The sequence below is a fragment of the Schistocerca cancellata genome, chromosome 11 (assembly GCF_023864275.1).
Source record: "Schistocerca cancellata isolate TAMUIC-IGC-003103 chromosome 11, iqSchCanc2.1, whole genome shotgun sequence".
Taxonomy (NCBI): Eukaryota; Metazoa; Arthropoda; class Insecta; order Orthoptera; family Acrididae; genus Schistocerca; species Schistocerca cancellata.
Window position 1 is genome coordinate 75231158 of NC_064636.1, and position 22992 is coordinate 75254149.

The following is a 22992-nucleotide window of genomic DNA, read 5'->3' on the forward strand; positions in this document are numbered from 1 at the left end:
AAAAGTGCATCAGAACCCCAGTATGGTGAAGGTTAAGGGGATTCTCTTATACAACTGTGATGGTGTTATCCTAACGCATTACAATCCTCCACGGCAGACCGTCAATGTATTACTGTTCGTTTTTGGAGCATCACTTCCAAGCCCAAAGAAAGCAGGTGTTGACAGATGTGAAAATTCCCATACAATCAGTTTAATAAGCCACAGCTGTAAAATACTAACATGAATTCTTTACAGATGAGTGGAAAAACTGGTAGAAGCCGACCTCGGGGAAGATCAGTTTGGATTCCGTAGAAATGTTGGAACACGCAAGGCAATACTGACCTTACGACTTATCTTAGAAGAAAGATTAAGGAAAGGCAAACCTACGTTTCTAGCATTTGTAGACTTAGAGAAAGCTTTTGACAATTTTGACTGGAATACTCTCTTTCAAATTCTAAAGGTGGCAGGGGTAAAATACAGGGAGCGAAAGGCTATTTACAATTTGTGCAGAAACCAGATGGCAGTTATAAGATTCGAGGGACATGAAAGGGAAGCAGTGGTTGGGAAGGGAGTGAGACAGGGTTGTAGCCTCTCCCCCATGTTATTCAATCTGTATATTGAGCAAGCAGTGAAGGAAACAAAAGAAAAATTCGGAGTAGGTATTAAAATCCATGGAGAAGAAATAAAAACTCTGACGTTCGCCGATGACATTGTAATTCTGTCAGAGACAGCAAAGGACTTGGAAGAGCAGTTGAATGGAATGGACAATGTCTTGAAAGGAGGATATAAGATGAACATCAACAAAAGCAAAATGAGGATAATGGAATGTAGTCAAATTAAGTCGGATGATGCTCAGGGAATTAGGTTAGGAAATGAGACACTTAAAGTAGTAAAGGAGTTTTGCTATTTGGGGAGCAAAATAACTGATGATGGTCGAAGTAGAGAGGATATAAAATGTAGACTGGCAATGGCAAGGAAAGCGTTTCTGAAGAAGAGAAATTTGTTAACATCGAGTATAGATTTAAATGTTAGGAAGTCCTTTCTGAAAGTATTTGTATGGAGTGTAGCCATGTATGGAAGTGAAACATGGGCAATAAATAGTTTGGGCAGGAAGAGAATAGAAGCTTTAGAAATATGGTGCTACAGAAGAATACTGAAGATTAGATGGGTAGATCACATAACTAATGAGGAAGGACTGGGGAGAAGAGAGGTTTGTGGCACAACTTGACCAGAAGAAGGGATCAGTTGGTAGGACATGTTCTGAGGCATCGAGGGATCACCAATTTAGTATTGGAGGGCAGCGTGGAGGGTAAAAATCGTAGAGAGAGACCAAGAGATGAATACACTAAGCAGATTCAGAAGGATGTAGGTTGCAGTAGGTACTGGGAGATGAAGAAGCTTGCACAGGATAGAGTAGCATGGAGAGCTGCATCAAACCAGTCTCAGGACTGAAGACCAACACAACAACAACAACAACAACCACATCTGTGACCAGCTTTGTGAAAGAAGTGACGACACTTTCTGCGCAACCCACCCATCATTTTGCACAACAATCTGCGGTTGCATACAGCACAAGCTGTGGCTGTTCTGTTCGGTCGATGGGACTGGAAAGTACTGTACCATCCACCACACTCCCACGACTTAAGTCCTTGCGACTTTGATTTGATTCCGAAGATCAAGGAACCACTTCGTAGCAGTCACTTCAGAACTTTTCCAGAGATTCGAGAGGCAGTAGACTGCACCATTCTCACTGCTAACGGTATACTACGCCTTCCACATCGCTTGCAATGGGTTCTACACAACGCTGGTGACTACTTTCGAGGACAGTGACAGGTACAAACGTGTAACTCTTCTGTATTGGTTGTGAATAAATAGTTGCCATTATTTAAGTTCCAGAACCTCATATGTATATTTCATATTCAAAATTTCTCTCCTCAGTCTACACACTGTCTTTCAGTTTTGCATAGATAATTTTCAATTTCAATTATCTTCCAGAGTATTTTAAATCATTTAAAACTTGAGTCTACTGATTGTCTAACCTAAGAATTTCTGATAAAAATATGGATTTTTGGGACAGTCGATTGTTTACATCAAGTAAATTTCAATTTCATCACAAATTGTAATATTAATTTGAAAGGAAAAATTAATTCCATATTCCAGTCTACGATAAATAATTTTAAACCATATAGCCAATTGTTAAAGCCTGATATTAACAAAATAATTCATAATATTTGAGAAAATGAAAAGTAATGTAATAACTATAAAATTTAGAAATGTTAATGCTGTTCTATCACGAGAAAACAACAACTGTGGGAAAAAGAAAAAGTGGTACATTTAGTAAATTTTGTACAACTGGTGTAAAATAGCAAAAGCAAACCCATTTAACTCAAACAAATTAACAGCAAGTTGATTGTTAACAAAACTAATCAATTTTTAAAAATGTTACTCAACAGACAAAAAATTTACTCACCAAAGGACAGCAGGAGAAAACTTCAAAGTTAACAAAATGTGCAAGCTTTTGAAGCCACTGGATCCTCCTCCTTGACGAAAGGTTGAAGGGGGAGAAGAATTTCGCAAAAGTCACTCACAACCCCAGGTCAGGGGAGACTTACTGGACAGGATGAGAAGGAGAGACTTACTGTTGGGAACTGAACCAGACAAGATTTGAAAACCTGAGAGCTTAAGGGTGGAGGTTAGCATAATAAGCAAGGCAGAGATTACTGACAAAGCATCGTGCAAGAGTTAATAAGTGTGGAAAGTTATATGTGTAATTTGTAGTAGACACTATATCTTTTATATTCTGGCCTGTCTATTTTTCCCCTCTCCCACTTCCACCACATATAGTGGAGCGGATTGATGGAGCTCTTGTAAGGAGGACTAGAAGGTTACTACACCACCGCTCCATGGATTTATTATTCCAAACTTGGCTGGAAGCCAAGCATTGGTGCAACAAATGACCTGTCAACCCACATAAATGTTCGTTTCAGCACAGGTATCGACAGTCTGGCAGTGCCTACCACAATGAGAAGGCTACACCGTGCGCAGCGGTAAGCAGTTATTCTCACTTTTATGCAGATTTCAGTTTTGCATAGATTCTGCTCATAATATAAAACCAATATACAGGAGGCTTCAAAATGTGTAAACGAGTTTTGAGGCTTTGTAGCAGTTGTTACATTCAACTTACAATCGCAAATGATACATCAAATGAAAGAGCAATGCAAACAGTTTTGTTTGCATACCTGTGTGCAAAGGGAAAAAAATATGAAATGAACAAGAGTGACTGAAGAACTTGTTGAACAAGTGAGAGTCTTTCACATGTAGCTTCAAGGAATCAGTAGCAAAGGCTGGTTGTGAGTTTGCAAATCCAGTGATGTCTGTGTGGAGACATTTAAGGAGATACTTACAAAGGGGTACCCAAAAAGAAACCGGAATTATTTTTTAAAAGCTATATATTTTCAAACTGTTTACAAAACAACCTTGTTGCTGTTGTTGTTGTTGTTGCTGCTGCTGCATTCTTCAGTCCAGAGACTGGTTTCATGCAGCTCTCCATGCTACTCTATCCTGTGCAAGCTTCTTCATCTCCCAGTACCTACTGCAGCCTACATCCTTCTGAATCTGCTTAGTGTATTCATCTCTTGGCCTCCCTCTACGATTTTTACCCTCCACGCTGCCCTCCAATACTAAATTGGTGCTCCCTTGATGCCTCAGAACATGTCCTACCAACCGGTCCCTCCTTCTTGTCAAGTTGTGCCACAAATTTTCTTCCTTTGAAAGCTTCTGTTCTCTTCTTGTCTAAACTAGTTATCGTCCATGTTTCACTTCCATACATGGCTACACTCCATACAAATACTTTCAGAAACGACTTCCTGACACTTAAATCTATACTCGATGTTAACAAATTTCTCTTCTTCAGAAACGCTTTCCTTGCCATTGCCAGTCTATATTTTATATCCTCTCTACTACTTTAAGTGTCTCATTTCTTAATCTAATTCCCTCAGCATTACCCGACTTAATTCGACTACATTCCATTATCCTCGTTTTGCTTTTGTTGATGTTTGTCTTATGTGCTCCTTTCAAGACACTGTCCATTACGTTCAGCTGCCCTTCCAGGTCCTTTGCTGTCTGACAGAATTACAATGTCATCGGCGAACCTCAAAGTTTTATTTCTTCTCCGTGGATTTTAATATCTACTCCGAATCTTTCTTTTGTTTCCTTTACTGCTTGCTCAATATACAGACTGAATAACATCAGGGAGAGGCTACAACCCTGTCTCACTCCCTTTACAACCACTGCTTCCCTTTCATCCCCCTCGACTCTTAAAACTGCCATCTGGTTTCTGTACAAATTGTAAATAGCCTTTCGCTCTCTCTATTTTACCCCTGCCACCTTCAGAATTTGAAAGAAGGTCTTACAGTCAACAGTGCCAAAGGCTTTCCTTAAGTCTACAAATGTTAGAACCATAGATTTGCCTTTCGTTAATCTATCTTCTAAGATAAGTTGTAGGGTCAGTATTGCCTCACATGTTCCAATATTTCTACGGAATCCAAACTGATCTTCCCCGAGGTTGGCTTCTACCAGTTTTTTTCATTTGTCTGCAAAGAATTCGCATTAATATTTTGCAGCTGTGATTTGTTAAACTGATAGTTCGGTAATTTTCACATTGGTTAACATGTCCTTTCTTTGGGATTGGAATTATTAAATTCTTCTTGAACAACCTTATCCCCTTCAAAATACTCTCCAGTATGATTAATACATTTGTCCCACCAGCACTTCCACTGTCCAAAACATTTTTTGCAGTCATCTTCAGAAATGGCTAATAGCTCCTTCCTCGATTCTTTATTGACTTCTTCAATGTCGTCAAATCGGTGTCCTTTTCATGGCCCTTTTTGTACATAGAAATAAGAAAAAGTTGCTCAGAGCCACGTCAGACAAGTAAGGTGCATGGGGCAGCGCAACTGTGCCATTTTTAGCCACCAACAGAGATGGCTGTGTGTGCATGTACATTATCGTGGTGGAAGAACCAGTGTCCTGTCTGGCAAAAATTGGGTTTTTTTGACGAACACTGTTGTGCAAACTTCTTAAAGCTTCCAAGTAAAAGGATTGATAGATGGCCTGATCTGGGGGAACAAACTCTGAATGAACTAGACCCTTAGCATCAAAAATATATATCAACGTTGTTTTGATGTTCAACTTAGCGACATTTTTTCGGACGGGGGTGACAACAACGTCTTTCATTGGCTTGACTGTTTCTTTCTTTCTGGGCCGTAATCATAGAATCACAACTCATCACCAGCAATGACCTCTGACAGAAAATCTGGATCAGTTTCAAGCTGTTGTTTTAAAGCAGGACATGTTTCAACTCAACATTCCTTTTGATTGTCAGTCAGAACCCAAGGAACACACTTGGCAGCAACCCTTTTCAATTCCAAATCTTCCATTAAAATTTGATGAACCAAGTTCAACGGTAACCCACTAATCTCTTTACAGTGATCAATTGGCCGTTGATGGTCTGTAAGCACAAGCTCTTGAATTTTTTCAATATTTTTGTCGATTCGGGCAGTTGACTGACATCAAGAACAAGGTTTGTCATCAACTGACATGTTGCCATTTTTAAATTGAGCAAACCACTTGTACACTTGAGTTTTTCCCCTAGCATCATCTTGATAAGCTGTTCTCAACATTAAAACAGTTTCAGCAGCATTTGTACTGAGTAGAAAACATAATTTCACAACTGTGTGTACACTTAAACTTGCCATCATAAGAAATGAAACAAGAACAAAACAGCGGTAACAAAAACAAACACAGCAGATGAACAAGTCGACAACACAGGCGTCACTGAACTGGCAATGAGTTATGCTATACACGCCTAGTGGTAGAAATGCATAGTACACAAGCTACTCCGCCCACAGCAATGTTGTCCTCCCCCCCCCCCTTTTTTTTCTTTTTTTCTTTTTTTTTTCTGCACCCACTCGTACACCTGCATGCTTATAATTTGCAGTTGTTGCAAGCTCTAAAGCTTACATACTACAGTTTACATGCCATTTTGCAAACAAAATGTTGCTGCATGATAACGATATTTTGTGATGAGTTGCCATTGCACCTAAGTGTAAATCTGAATACGCATAAAGTGCTCATCCGGGGGTCAGCAAATCACCAGGTGGTGGTACAGTCACATGAGATTCCCCTAAATTGAATGTTTTTTGTGTCGTATCCCAGTAGAACTTTTATGGACTTTCTTTATCAATGAGGCAACTGTAATTGGTGTTCTTACCCTGATACACTAGAACTATGCCCCTTTCCTCAATGGGAAGAAGCTGAACCTCAGATCATCATTCTGGCAGCGGGATGGTGCACTGCGTAACTGGCGTAACCCACTAAGCGCTCGGTTAAATGACGTTGTACCCGACCACTGGATTGGGTGAAGAGGGCAGGTGACAGAGCTCGTTTTGCATTACATGAATGTTCAGTCACGATCTGACGTCATGCGACCTTTACTTTTGAGGGCTCATAAAGGATCCTGTGTATGTGCATCTGCTACCAGCTGATCTACCCAACTTTACAACCACCACAACAAATACCCAACACACTGATCAAGGTTTGGGAAGAACTCATCTATCAACTCAATGTGCAACGAATGGTTCTCACATTGCACACTTGTAAGAAAAAAATGTTTCAGTTTCTCTTTCATTTGATTTATTATTTATAATTGTAAGCGGAATGTAACAAATATTACAAAGCCTTAAAATAACGTGTATGGTTGAACATCTTTCTCTATTTTCTGCCAGAAAAAGATAAAACACTTGGATACATACTGAAACTGGTTTTAATGACAGTTCTCACCACAAATTTTTTTAGTTATGGAAAAGAGTTTTTTGTTCTAAATTTCTGCTAGGTTTGGAAAGTTATTTACATTTTTGTGGCTCTTACTTTCAAGACATTTTACTTTGTCCAATGGCTGTAACCCATTCACACAGATATTAAAACCACTCACATGTTTTATTGTTCTGTGTCTGGTATTTAACAGATTTGTGGTGTTTTCAGTATCTGACATTGTTTTTGCAACCCTCCCTCCCCAAATAAAAAAAACATATACAGGGTATTACAAAAAGGTACGGCCAAACTTTCAGGAAACATTCCTCACACACAAATAAAGAAAAGATGTTAGGTGTACATGTGTCCGGAAACGCTTAATTTCCATGTTAGAGCTCACTTTAGTTTCGTCCACCTACGGTCAATGGAGCACATTATAATGATTTCATATGGGATACTCCACCTGTGCTGCTAGAACATGTGCCTTTACAAGTACGACACAACATGTGGTTCATGCACGATGGAGCTGCTGCACATTTCAGCCAAAGTGTTTGTACGCTTCTCAACAATAGATTCGGTGACCGATGGATTGGTAGAGGCGGGCCAATTCCGTGGCCTCCACGCTCTCCTGACCTCAACCCTCTTGACTTTCATTTATGGGGGCATTTGAAAGCTCTTGTCTATGCAACCCCGGTACCAAATGTAGACACTCTTCGTGCTCGTATTGTGGACAGCTGTGATACAATACGCCATTCTCCAGGGCTGCATCAGCGCATCAGGGATTCCGTGCGATGGAGGGCAGATGCACGTATCCTCGCTAACGGAGGACATTTTTAACATTTCCTGTAACAAAGTGTTTGAAGTCATGCTAGTACATTCTGTTGCTGTGTGTTTCCATTCCATGATTAATGTGATTTGAAGAGGAGTAATAAAATGAGCTCTAACATGGAAAGTAAGCGTTTCCGGACAAATGTCCACATAACATATTTTCTTTCTTTGTGTGTGAGGAATGTTTCCTGAAAGTTTGGCCGTACCTTTCTGTAACGTCTACATCTACATCTACATCTACATTTATACTCCGCAAGCCACCCAACGGTGTGTGGCGGAGGGCACTTTACGTGCCACTGTCATTATCTCCCTTTCCTGTTCCAGTCGCGTATGGTTCGCGGGAAGAACGACTGTCTGAAAGCCTCTGTGCGCGCTCTAATCTCTCTAATTTTACATTCGTGATCTCCTCGGGAGGTATAAGTAGGGGGAAGCAATATATTCGATACCTCATCCAGAAACGCACCCTCTCGAAACCTGGCGAGCAAGCTACACCGCGATGCAGAGCGCCTCTCTTGCAAAGTCTGCCACTTGAGTTTGTTAAACATCTCCATAACGCTATCACGGTTACCAAATAACCCTGTGACGAAACGCGCCGCTCTTCTTTGGATCTTCTCTATCTCCTCCGTCAACCCGATCTGGTACGGATCCCACACTGATGAGCAATACTCAAGTATAGGTCGAACGAGTGTTTTGTAAGCCACCTCCTTTGTTGATGGACTACATTTTCTAAGGACTCTCCCAATGAATCTCAACCTGGTACCCGCCTTACCAACAATTAATTTTATATGATCATTCCACTTCAAATCGTTCCGCACGCATACTCCCAGATATTTTACAGAAGTAACTGCTACCAGTGTTTGTTCCGCTATCATATAATCATACAATAAAGGATCCTTCTTTCTATGTATTCGCAATACATTACATTTGTCTATGTTAAGGGTCAGTTGCCACTCCCTGCACCAAGTGCCTATCCGCTGCAGATCTTCCTGCATTTCGCTACAATTTTCTAATGCTGCAACTTCTCTGTATACTACAGCATCATCCGCGAAAAGCCGCATGGAACTTCCGACACTATCTACTAGGTCATTTATATATATTGTGAAAAGCAATGGTCCCATAACACTCCCCTGTGGCACGCCAGAGGTTACTTTAACGTCTGTAGATGTCTCTCCATTGAGAACAACATGCTGTGTTCTGTTTGCTAAAAACTCTTCAATCCAGCCACACAGCTGGTCTGATATTCCGTAGGCTCTTACTTTGTTTATCAGACGACAGTGCGGAACTGTATCGAACGCCTTCCGGAAGTCAAGGAAAATGGCATCTACCTGGGAGCCTGTATCTAATATTTTCTGGGTTTCATGAACAAATAATGCGAGTTGAGTTTCACACGATCGCTGTTTCCGGAATCCATGTTGATTCCTACATAGTAGATTCTGAGTTTCCAAAAACGACATGATACTCGAGCAAAAGACATGTTCTAAAATTCTACAACAGATCGACGTCAGAGAGATAGGTCTATAGTTTTGCGCATCTGCTCGACGACCCTTCTTGAAGACTGGGACTACCTGTGCTCTTTTCCAATCATTTGGAACCTTCTGTTCCTCTAGAGACTTGCGGTACACGGCTGTTAGAAGGGGGGCAAGTTCTTTCGCGTACTCTGTGTAGAATCGAATTGGTATCCCATCAGGTCCAGTGGACTTTCCTCTGTTGAGTGATTCCAGTTGCTTTTCTATTCCTTGGACACTTATTTCAATGTCAGCCATTTTTTCGTTGGTGCGAGGATTTAGAGAAGGAACTGCAGTGCGGTCTTCCTCTGTGAAACAGCTTTGGAAAAAGGTGTTTAGTATTTCAGCTTTACGCTTGTCATCCTCTGTTTCAATGCCATCATCATCCCGGAGTGTCTGGACATGACGTCCTGTATATATATTAGCAAGATAGTACTTCTTCCAGTACATTAGTTTGTTCTGTGCTGTTTCATAATTTTGTGTCACTATAGCTATGTTATAGGGAAAAGCTAAACAGTCTTTTTCCACAGGATTCTTCTTAGAGGGGAAACTCCCCACGACCCCCCTCCCTCTCAGATTTAGCAGTAAGATGGCCCAGTGGATAGCCCGTAACTGAACACAGATCCAGTGTGAAAACAGGAAGAAGGTGCATTGAAGTGTGAAAAAGTACTCTAGGATCAGTGAATGGTCCAAGCTTAACAAGTGCAATATTGAGTCAACATTAACACCAACAGTGTTATGGTCAGGTGATCACAGTGTTGGACTGTGAAGCATGCAAGCATGTTCACATCTCTCTCTCATACCATTTATCTTTATTGCCTTTTTTTTTCCTTCACAACATTATGGACTGTTCGTATGATCACTGAAATGTTCATTCTCTTTCTGTAGTCTTGGTAGTTGCCACACTATACATTGGTTATAGAATATGAATCATGTGGTAAGAATATGCTACAATCGCAAGTAAATGTGATGAACGGTGACAGCAGGAGAGATACCGCGTGAACATCTCACAGAAATGAAAACAACAAACGGATGTGAACAATTTTACAACAAAGAAATTCAAGAGTGAAAGCTTCCAAAATGGAATGCAACTTCAAAGATATTAAAAACATATGTTTTAATGGAGCACAGAGAAACTTTGTGATTGTGAAACTGTTGCACTCACTGGTTGCAGCTTATGTGACAAACTATTACGTTTTCACCATTTCCTTGGGAGTGATCTCATATCCTTCATACAAACTCCTAAACTGGGCAAGGAGATGTATCTCACTTACTTACCAGGCATACAAATAAGGTGTGTCAGTACGAGATTCCTATCATATGACACATGTACTGTCACTAATGCTGTGTATGACACACCAGACGTGGTTTCCGGTGGAGAATTCGGTTGACTTGTCACTTTGTCATCAAATGTTTTCCCATTCGAAAGCCACTTCCTTTTGGCTGTTAATAGAGTAGTTGTGCACAATCAACTGTCATTATAGGTCCCTTTCTTACACCTCACTGTTGCAAATGGATGTTACACCAAGAGAAAGACACGAATTTGAATACGGCGAACAGTGGGAAAAAAAGGCAGCAGAGAGATTTGAGCATGGCTCGCCTACATGGCCGGGCAACATCTTGACCACTTAATCATGACCATGGTTGCCACAAGCTTCCCCAACTGGAATTCCCTGCTATTTCCCTGATTTTCAGACAAGTTTTAGCATTTTTCCCTGGTGAATTTTGAGATCTCAAAGGTGAATATAGACATAAGTTTGGGGGGGGGGGGTAAGGAAAAAAAATTCTGTATTTCTAAATGTGTGAGCAAAAATTTTAAGTACTAACATCGACACATTTTGTAATGAACTGTTTTTAGATGGAGAAAGCAAGCCAAACGGTATACGTATTTAGTTAAGACCACTGATGTTATTTTATTTCAGTAAAACAACAAGACACTTTTGGCGGCAAAAATATGCATTTCCTTGGAGTCGCAAAACAGATTTAAAATACCTTCACTAATTTCAGAAATAACCTCCTCAGGTAAAAGTAGGCTTCTTGAAAGAAGTGTATAAGGCAGGGAAGAATTGTGCAAACCAACACTGTAGGTGATCACTCATAAAATGTTGATTCTATTATGTTCATTATTGTCAGTTATTACCCACTTTGTTACGTCTATTGTTTTAGAGGTTTGTGTTTCTGCCCACTAAGCTGAGTGGTAACATTTGCCTACCAATCAGTGGACCTGGGTTTGATTCCTGGCCAGGTTGGAGATTTTCTCCACTCGTGGACTGGGTGTCGTGTCGTTCTCATCATCATTTTACGATTACCGACACTCAAGTTGCCCAATGCGATGTCACCCGAACGAAGACTCGCAACCCGGCAGCCGAACTTCCCCGGATGGGGCCTCCGGGCCATCAATGCCACACAATCGTTTGATTTTACAGGTATTATGTGATTTTTCTTTTGAGAAACGTATGAGTACATAGTGTACAAACTGCCAGCAACAGCCACAATTTTTTTCTTTGTATCGTCAATACTTTCTAATATAAGAGCTACTTTCAATATGCCAAAATGTACTAGAATAAATAAAATGTCTACAAAATGCCGCACTGTAGAATGCACTTGAGGTGAGACAGTCACAGTTCCTGAAATCCATCACGCACGGCCTCTGGCCTGCCGAGTAGCACTGGAGTTGTGGATCAGTGGATAAACCGTGAAAACCTACCGCATTACACCACACACGGACAGACCCGGCTGGTGGGCAGATTGGTGAGACCAGATCCGATGGGAGGGCCTGAAAGTTAGGGGAAACGATGGGCTTCATATCGGCAGGCCCGATCCATTAGATCAGGGCTTCACAACATAAGTGCTCGCGAGGCAAGCTGTGAGCAGCAAGGCGCGAGCACGGAGCAGCGCGAGCACGCTACCCCCACTACCGGACCAGAGCTGAGAGTGGGGAGAGTCACGTGGGGCACACAACAGCTGCCGCCAGTCAATGTAAATCCGCGGCCACCTGCAGGGATATCACTCACGAATTATTACTGCGACAAATGAAACAAATAAAGGAGAATGTACACGTTGTAATGGATCTGGGAGACGTTATTTTTTTTTACCGTATTTGTCGATACCGAATTGTAAATGTTTTCTTATATTTTTGTCAGGATTCATTATAATTTGTCTTATTATATGTTAATTTACTTCTGTTTTTGAGAGTAAAAGCATATTGATTACTATTAGAAAATGTATCGAAGAATAGCAAAGAGACTGATTACAACTGGAAGATTGTGTGTGGTGTAAAACATCTTTGACGTTGGAGTCATCTTTGACTGTACTTAGTCGGCAGCTAACTCTTGGTGTGTGTTGACCATGGTGTTGACGGAAGAACAATTTGAAGTATGTTACTATTATTTTTGTATGAACTAAAAAAAAAAAAAAGAAGAAATTACATTTGAAGAAACTGTATTTGAAACACCAAAATGAGAGAAACACGTTGAACCATGTCAATTCTGCAACCAACAAAGATGCATTGTGGAATCATTCTCAGACAACTGAAGCCAAGACTATATCGCCGTATAAACGTTTAATGGAAAAGGTACTGTCACGAAATATGGCAAATTTAAGTAAATAAGAAAAAATAGTGATCATATTTTCAATTTGTGTCTTAGCCGTATTTCAACTGGGGGCTCAGCCGGGATATCGTGTTCACGAGATTTTCAACAGTGCTACGAGGAAGAAAATTTTTGTGTGTTAATACCAGTTTCTTCAGAATGTGTGTTACAGTGTTTGTGTTCATCGGGAAGTAAAAGTTTTGGAAAAGAAATGTTTCGGCGAAAAATACACTCCTGGAAATTGAAATAAGAACACCGTGAATTCATTGTCCCAGGAAGGGGAAACTTTATTGACACATTCCTGGGGTCAGGTACATCACATGATCACACTGACAGAGCCACAGGCACATAGACACAGGCAACAGAGCATGCACAATGTCGGCACTAGTACAGTGTATATCCACCTTTCGCAGCAATGTAGGCTGCTATTCTCCCATGGAGACGATCGTAGAGATGCTGGATGTAGTCCTGTGGAACGGCTTGCCATGCCATTTCCACCTGGCGCCTCAGTTGGACCAGCGTTCGTGCTGGACGTGCAGACCGCGTGAGACGACGCTTCATCCAGTCCCAAACATGCTCAATGGGGGACAGTTCCGGAGATCTTGCTGGCCAGGGTAGTTGACTTACACCTTCTAGAGCACGTTGGGTGGCACGGGATACATGCGGACGTGCATTGTCCTGTTGGAACAGCAAGTTCCCTTGCCGGTCTAGGAATGGTAGAACGATGGGTTCGATGACGGTTTGGATGTACCGTGCACTATTCAGTGTCCCCTCGACGATCACCAGTGGTGTACGGCCAGTGTAGGAGATCGCTCCCCACACCATGATGCCGGGTGTTGGCCCTGTGTGCCTCGGTCGTATGCAGTCCTGATTGTGGCGCTCACCTGCACGGCGCCAAACACGCATACGACCATCATTGGCACCAAGGCAGAAGCGACTCTCATCGCTGAAGACGACACGTCTCCATTCGTCCCTCCATTCACGCCTGTCGCGACACCACTGGAGGCGGGCTGCACGATGTTGGGGCGTGAGCGGAAGACGGCCTAACGGTGTGCGGGACCGTAGCCCAGCTTCATGGAGACGGTTGCGAATGGTCCTCGCCGATACCCCAGGAGCAACAGTGTCCCTAATTTGCTGGGAAGTGGCGGTGCGGTCCCCTACGGCACTGCGTAGGATCCTACGGTCTTGGCGTGCATCCGTGCGTTGCTGCGGTCCGGTCCCAGGTCGACGGGCACGTGCACCTTCCGCCGACCACTGGCGACAACATCGATGTACTGTGGAGACCTCACGCCCCACGTGTTGAGCAATTCGGCGGTACGTCCACCCGGCCTCCCGCATGCCCACTATACGCCCTCGCTCAAAGTGCGTCAACTGCACATACGGTTCACGTCCACGCTGTCGCGGCATGCTACCAGTGTTAAAGACTGCGTTGGAGCTCCGTATGCCACGGCAAACTGGCTGACACTGACGGCGGCGGTGCACAAATGCTGCGCAGCTAGCGCCATTCGACGGCCAACACCGCAGTTCCTGGTGTGTCCGCTGTGCCGTGCGTGTGATCATTGCTTGTACAGCCCTCTCGCAGTGTCCGGAGCAAGTATGGTGGGTCTGACACACCGGTGTCAATGTGTTCTTTTTTCCATTTCCAGGAGTGTATAATTTTCGACAGAAGAAAATATTTCAAGAATTTTGGTCAACAATCACATGGATGGATAACGTGGTTTTGCAACAGTAGAAGAGTGTTCCAGATAAGTCACGAAACCATCGTATTTTGTTAAAACAATCTTTTTATCTTGTTTTGTATTGTTGTGTATAAATTTTTTGTTCTTCACAATGACTTATGAGATTTTCGAGAGTATTGTGCCTAAAGTAGAAAGTAGTAATTTAATAGACTTCGAACATCAGGACAGGTCAAATGAAAGTGAAAGAACCGATAAGTTTGATTTAAAAAGTTTTCTTGTAAATTTCACGAAAGAAATTAAACAAACACTTGACGACAATAAGACTTACTGGGATGAAAAAATTGATAACATTTTGTTGCAAGTCCAAGCAGTCAATACCCAAGTGGGTGATCTTTCGAACAGAGTTGGCAATGCTGAGGAAAAAATTGAATCTGTGGAAGCAAAAGTAAATGAAATTGATGCTAAATTGAGCGGTGAAATTAATACTGTAAAAAGTGAGTTACTGGCAGATAGGGAAATAAATTTAATTGATTTTAATGACATTAAAGGGGAAATTAAAAATTTGGATGAGAATACAAAAGTTTTAGTAAAAAATGTAGAACAAAAAACTGACAATCGTTTGGTTACTCTAGAAGAAAAAGTAGAATGCAATGATTTAGAAAACAAAAAATCTGTCAAAGAACTTAGCGAAAAAATTGAAAGTTTTAACATTGAATTTCAAAGCAAAAATTACAATTTCAACACATGTAATCTTGTATCTAATATTCCAGTGAAGCACTTTTCGGTAGATGGACCCTTACATCCCGTTGATTTTATGCAGTATTGTAAAGATTGTTTTTTACCTCACTCACCAGATGAAATAAAAATTAAATTTGTGAAAAAATTCTTGGAAGGGGAAGCTTTGACTTGGGCAAACCAGATTGTAACTATGGGGATGACATTTTCAGAATTTGAATCAAAATTTCTGGAAAATTTTTGGGATGATCTTAAACAAACTAGAATCAAAAGTGAATTTTTGAATGGGAGAAACTATAGAGAATCAGATGGGAGCATGAAACAATTTTGCAAAAGTGAACTTCAAAAACTTATTCATTTAACAAAACCTTTGGATGACTTGATCAAAATTGATACCTTAAAGAGAAGATTGCCATCAGCAATGCAGTTGAGTTTAGTTCATTGTCCTGATAGTAATGTAGAGCAGTTTCTCAATTATATTGAAAAGTTGGATAGGGTAACAACAAGAACACACAGTGGGTTTACTCAGAAAGGTAACGGTCAAAATTGGGAAAATGATAACTTTCAAAAAAGGGAACAAAACAATTATCATGGTGTCAGTCAGAATTCAGGGGGATATAACAATTTTCTGAAGAAGGACCATAATTTTTATCCAAAACAAGAACAACATTTTCGCGTTAATAATCAACAAAATAGAGAACACTTTAGGGATCAAAATCACAGAAATTTTGATAGAGATCAGTACGATAGAAACTACCGACAATCAGGTAATGTTTGGCAAAGGAATGGGAACAGAAATGTGGATCAGAGGCATTGGCAGAACCACAATCAGCAGTTCAAACAGGAACCAGTTGTAATTCAGGAAACAAAAAACGAGTAGATGCCCCCTTGAAGGTCCGCAAGGTTGAGGCAGAAGGTGAGCATGATGAAAGGACCAATGGATGTGACGATCATAAACCCAAACATGACAGTTCCAAACCTAAGCTATCACATGAGGTTATTAGTTGTTACTTATTGAAAAAATTTCAAGAGGAAAATAATATTGATAAAAATAAAATTTTCAGTACACAAGAACATACAGTAGATAAAAGTAATTGTGATCCATTTAATTTAACAGAATTTTACACTTGGGCAGAAAAGAACAACTTTTTGTCAGATGATGTGATTTGTAGTAGTTCAGAGATGTGTGTGAATGAAAGAGAGAATGCATGCTGTGAGAATGAAAATATTGGTGAAAGGGATCTGGTACCTTTAGAAAGGGGAAATAATATTTTGGGGGATAATTTGAATGTGTATGACTTGAATATGTATAATGATAATGATGTTGTTGATAAAGTTGATAATGATGGTAATGGTATTGATGATGATGTTGAGGAAAGGTATTTCATTAGTTTAAATAGGGAGTTGGGTATACACATGGTTGAAAATGGATTAAATAGTGAGAATATTATAGAAATTCCCAGGGATGTTACCAGGATGAATAAAGCTCACAAGATGGATGTATGTGAAAGTGTGAATTTTGATGTTGTTGGTAAAGAATCTGACTACACAAATAACGGTGCCACATGTATAACTTGTAGCCTAAGTGAAACTTTTACAGATACTAATGACACACACACATTTCTTATGAATATATGGCTGAACAGTGAAACTATTTCTTTTGACAAGAACTTTAGAAAGATGCTTATTAATGTATGTGAAACTGTATGTCCTGAGTGGTGGAAAAAGATGAGATATTTTATTTTTGAAAAGCTGAAGGATAAGTACTTCAATAGTATACAATGTGATTTGGATGAAAATTCTTGGCTATTTGAGATAATAGAGAGTACTAATGATAATTTTGTGTCTTGTGCAAATTTTATAACTGTGACAAATAATACATGTAATGATATACCATATGATTCTGATAAGTATAGGTTTGGGGAAATTGAAAGTGATTTGTTACATGAGGATACAGGTTCTGAGAAAAGTGATCAATTTTGCAGTCCTTATATAAAAGTTCAAATTGGGTCATGGATTGGTAAATGTTTAATTGATACAGGAAGTGAGATCTCGGGACTATCTGAAAGGTTAAGCAAGAAATTGAAAGTGGGGAAAGATTTTGTTGAAATGCCAGTTGTTGGGGTAAGGATAAAAGGTGCTACTGGGAAGAGCAGTAAATTGGTAAAAAGCCAGGCTTTAGTGACATTTTTAATTGAAGGCAAGTTGTTCACACATGGATGTTTTGTAATTCAGGAATTTAATGAGGATTTTCTTTTGGGTATGAATTGGATAGTAAAAGTAAATACAGCATTTGATTGGGTTGGAAGAAAACTTTTGATAGAAACTAGTGAAAGGGAATACATTCAGACAAATTTTGTGAACACACTTGGTGATCAGAGTAATGGAAATTTTGACAGTATCAATTTACTAAAAGAAAATAGATTGGAGAATATTGAAACTCATAGATTTGATACTGATGAAGTTGAATTTGGGAATTTAGTAAATTTGAAAATTTCAGAAACACAAAATTTATCTGGGGAGCAAAAACAACAGTTAGAAAATCTGCTGTGGGAATACAGTGATGTTTTCAGTGACATACCTGGTAGGGTAAAGGGTTATCAGTGTGAGCTTCAGGTAAAATCTCATGAACCATTTTTCATAAAACCATACAGTATTGCAATATCAAAAAGACCTGCTGTTGAGAAAGAGTTGAAAAAGATGGAAGGATGTAATATAATAGAAAGGAGTATCAGTGCATATAATAATCCTCTAGTAGTGGTTTCGAAAAAAAAAGATGGAGTGAAACTATATAAATAGAAATCATAATTTCAAAATTTAAATAACCTATTATCATCTAAAACAAAAGTCCTCCACTGGAATATGCTTGTTAGAACAAAACTGCCTGTACAACCAAGTATGTATATTTGTATGTATAAAGTAATAATTTGAAGTCACATGTTAATTGAAACTGATGAAAAAACACTGTTGTAACAAAAAAATGAGATAGAGATTTATTTTTACTTTTTTACAAAAAAAAAAGTCTCCATAGTGAGCATTTCTGAATTTTTCTAATTTTTGGAAGCCAAGTCTTCCCTGTGGGTGAAGGCATGCATGTGAGGACATGCATGCAAAGGTATAAGTTTCAAAACCAATTTTAGATAAAGCCTCATGATATATGAGCAGTTTATTGTTGTTTATACTGATGTTGTGGGGAGCAAAAGTACTCTTCACAAGAATGTGATTTGTAGTAATATTGTAGTAGAGAGGCAAGTGTACATAAATGATTGCAAAAAAAAAAAAAATTAGATAGTACTGATGTATCTTTAGCTGTACTAAAAGAAGAAAATCATATGAAAAAAAAAAAAATAAATACAAAATAAAAAAACATGAGTAAAAAAAAATTAAAAAGAAAATCATAAGCAAAAGAAAAATATACAAAAAACAAAAAACATGACTAAAAAAAATATAAAAAATAAAAAAATCAGAAGTTAAAAATATATATATATATAAAAGGCAAATATAGAGAAAAACACATTACACTATATATGTCCAGTATCGTTTTTACTGTACAATATGTAAGCATAATGAAATTAACATTGATATTAAAAAAAAAAAATTTTTTTTGAAACTTATTGTAGGAAATGAGTTTTGCCTTTCTATTATTTTCAATCTGTATGCTGTATGTTAGAATATTTCTCATGTATGTTTTATACCATGTATATTTGTCATGTCAAATAATTTCTTTACTTGAATTTTTGTGTATGATATTGATGGGGAAGTATTATTGCAACAACAGCCAGTAACAAGTCCACAGATTCAAAGAGTCCAAATTTGGTAGAGGTTGTCAGACTGCATCATTAATGTACTAATTGTGTAATACAGATCCATTACTGAGTGTGGTCGGGATTTTGTTGTATATGTCCATAACAACAAAAGCCCTGGGGAGCAGTTGTAATGGATCTGGGAGACGTTATTTTTTTTTACCGTATTTGTCGATACCGAATTGTAAATGTTTTCTTATATTTTTTGTCAGGATTTATTATAATTTGTCTTATTATATGTTAATTTACTTCTGTTTTTGAGAGTAAAAGCATATTGATTACTATTAGAAAATGTATCGAAGATTAGCAGAGAGACTGATTACAACTGGAAGATTGTGTGTGGTGTAAAACATCTTTGACGTTGGAGTCATCTTTGACTGTACTTAGTCGGCAGCTAACTCTTGGTGTGTGTTGACCATGGTGTTGACGGAAGAACAATTTGAAGTATGTTACTATTATTTTTGTATGAACTAAAAAAAAAAAAAAAAAAAAAAAGAAGAAATTACATTTGAAGAAACTGTATTTGAAACACCAAAATGAGAGAAACACGTTGAACCACGTCAATTCTGCAACCAACAAAGATGCATTGTGGAATCATTCTCAGACAACTGAAGCCAAGACTATATCGCCGTATAAACGTTTAATGGAAAAGGTACTGTCACGAAATATGGCAAATTTAAGTAAATAAGAAAAAATAGTGATCATATTTTCAATTTGTGTCTTAGCCGTATTTCAACGTGCCACACAATTTTATTAGCGTAGTGTATGCCTCTACCATCTGTAGACACTGAAACTAAAGAATTCCACGACCAATATTTTCAACACTTTCTTCAACACTACTTAAAATATCACCTCCGGTTGTAGTGTTCTTCACGGCTACTACATCGAGGAGCTCCTTCCTCACCTGAAGATCTCTATTAACACCTCTAATAAATATGGAAAGCTGCGCTGTTCCAGTGATATCAACACTTTCGTCCAGAGCTAGAGAATACGCTATAAAATCTTTACAGATATTTGCAAGCTGGCTCTGGACGTCGTCTGCCATGTCCTGTATGCGACGCATAATGGTCATGTCAGATAATGGCACAATCCGAAACTGTTCAACTTGAGATGGACACACATGTTCCGCTGCAACTACCAAACATTCTTTTATTAAATCGCCATCAGTGAAGGGGTGCACGGATTTTGCTAAAAGCAAAGCAATTTTGTAACTCACTCTGAGAGCTGCCTCAGTTGATTTTTCTTCGTCGTCCAGATCTTCTTCGGATAGCTTCCTTTTAAGTTTAATAACTTCCTGTACATGATCTGGTCCATCATATTTTCCACGTCCGTAGTCTTTTGCGTGGTACGACATATAATGTCGCTGCAAATTGAATTTCGTAAAAGAATTCAGCGTTTTGTGACATACTAAACATTTTGCAACACCATCTTTTTCTGTAAACAGATAAAATTCCTCCCAATGGGGGTTGAACTGCGAAAGCATGGTTGGGGTTATACAACGGTGACTTGACATGATTCTTAACCAGTGAAGTGACTGTTAGAGCTTATCATAGTACTGTAAACGTTACACAGTCGGCGCGAATTCAATAGGCACGCAGCGACCGTATTCAAACATGCGCGTGCGTTTCCCCTCCCTCCCTACTCCGCGACCTTGCACGTGCCTGAGCAGACGCGAGTACTCGCGCTCAGAACCGGCCAGTTGTTAAGCCCTGCATTAGATACACCCACAGAAATGGCCTACGGTTTTGCTTCGTCATCAAAATTCACATGTCACAGATACTATGTTGACCACAGTGATCAATCCGTGCAACAGGTACTAGCGCAAAGATTCCAAGAATCAGTACTAATAAGGGTAGGGAAGATGATCGCTGAGCCACAGACAGGCATGCAGGAATGACAATGACACTCTCACAACTAAATTTTCAGCCATAGCCCTTGTCAGAAAAGGAGAGCACATACACTTTCACATAATCACTCGGACACAACTCACACACGCACGACTGCTGTCTCCGGCCGCTCTCTGAGAATCAGATCCAAACAAACGACTCCTCACGCCTCCCTGCCTCGGTCGGCAGCTGATAGGCTAGCCACAAGAAGTGGTGGCAGCAGTGACTACAGTCCGAGGGGAATGGTAGGAAGGGGAGAAGCAGTAAGAACGAGGGAGTAGGGAAACAGCACACGTACTCTGCTGTGCCCAGCCAGCGACGATGCACGACAACTCAGTAAACAAATCATTTCAGCTACTGAGACAAAAATGAGATTTTTTCAGTGTTTTTTCAAATTTCCATGATTTCCCTGACATGTTCAAAATTCCCTGATATTCCTCGATTTCCCTGATTTCCAGAACTTGTGGCAACCTTGATGACACTGTTGTTCTTTTGGGCTGCTCTATATAGCACTTTTTGTCCTTGGACTGTTCACTGTTTCTATTCTGCTTTCTTTTCACAGTTCAGTATAGGTTGTTCCTGCTTTCATGCTTGATCCGTGTTCAGGTTTTTACAGCCTTTCCTCTGGGTCCTCTTACCACAAAATCTGAGGTGGGGGGGGGGGGGGGGGGGGGTTGAGGATTTGTACAATGGGGTGTTTCCCCTCTTAGCACCAATTATCAAAGGTTTATAAAGGTTCATGGGTTTTAATTCCTTTTCCCCATCCTCATTTTATTTTTCACAGTAAGCAGTCGATCAACGACAGCGAGAGTGCACCGCGTTGAACTCACCTAGGGCGTGGCTGCAGCTGCGACACGGGTCTGAAAAGTTGGCCAGTGGCTGAGGGGCATCAACACGGAGGTTCTTGGATGCGGGAGATGCCGTCTTCCAGCCGTTACACTTGCAGTCTTCACCCTGCAGCACAGCACTGTTTCAGAGAGCTCAGAATACGGTGTGTGGGTCACATTCTAAGTTTTAACAAACATCCCTTGTAATGGCACAGACTACTGTAGCACCTGATCATGTAGATTTAATGAAGAATTCAGTTGTACATAAATATGATAATATCTATTACTGATGTCAAACGTCCCCTACTTTTGATTCTGAATGGATTATAGCTAAATAACATAATTCTATTAGGTAGTCATGCTTTTTAATGTCAAATTATAACCATTTCTTGTAAAATTGCGGTATAAAATGTTCCAAAACAAATAATGAGAATACGTAATTAGTTTAATAATATTTACAATGTGAACAAAAAGCCTGTTCTACATTCACCCTAGATACAGTGCAAATGACAGTTCAAAAGGAACTGTGTGATCTGAATATAGGGACTGTGTGATTAGAATGTAAATCACCATTATCCTGTATTAATTGTTCACAAAAGTTATTTAATTTCTGATCTGAAAATGTATTCCTACCTAAATTCTGTTTATGTAAAATACACAACCATATTTTGTGCTGACAAATTCTGTACACAATCTGTCAAAGTTCCACAAATTTTGACTGTAAGCCAGCTGTGCCTGCTAAGGGAGTGGGGGTGGAGGGAACTGTTAGTAGTAATAGTAGGCTAGTTGGTTTCACGTTGATTTGTGATTATGAAAAGTATCAGGTTCATAAATGTACACAACATTCTATTAATTTTGGGCCCCCAAGACATCTTTTGTTAACTAAAGCTAATAAGAATTCATTTTGCAGTAACATTATCATTCAATGCTTGCCTCTCAGTGATGAACACTGAGTCATTTTACTGATCAACTCTCTTGGAAATCTTTCTAAAGTCAAATCATTCCTTGTAGGCTTTCACGGCCGGCGTCTTTATCAGTAAAATCTTCCGGGCTAAGTCGCCGTGGTCGATCTGTAGAACTTCTTCTTCCTGACGTTTCGTTCTCAACTACGGAGAACATCTTCCGAGGTGAGTCGACGACTGGCTGCTAGGAGCTGGGGCCGCCGCTTATATAGAGATCGTAGGGGGCGCCACCACACGTCACGTGGCGTCGATGTGCAGCTATCTCTGGCTATCGTTTGTTCTCTCGATTGCAAATTTTAAGAACAACCATGAATTTTAGTATGTAATTGAACGGTAGATTGTAGTTGTTACAGATTATACGATACTATTGAGATGTGACAGTATTGTC

At 39.8% G+C, this 22992-nt stretch overlaps 1 protein-coding gene across 6 annotated transcripts in view; it reads right to left on the reverse strand.

The window, feature by feature from the left end:
- LOC126108568 (histone acetyltransferase KAT2A) overlaps positions 1–22992 on the reverse strand; it is a 432376-nt gene that overhangs the window by 284118 nt on the left and 125266 nt on the right. For all 6 annotated transcript variants that reach the window (XM_049913857.1, XM_049913859.1, XM_049913855.1 and 3 more), the window contains one exon: positions 21646–21769. In XM_049913857.1, the coding sequence (XP_049769814.1) occupies positions 21646–21769 (124 nt within the window). The remainder of the gene's footprint in view (positions 1–21645; positions 21770–22992) is intronic.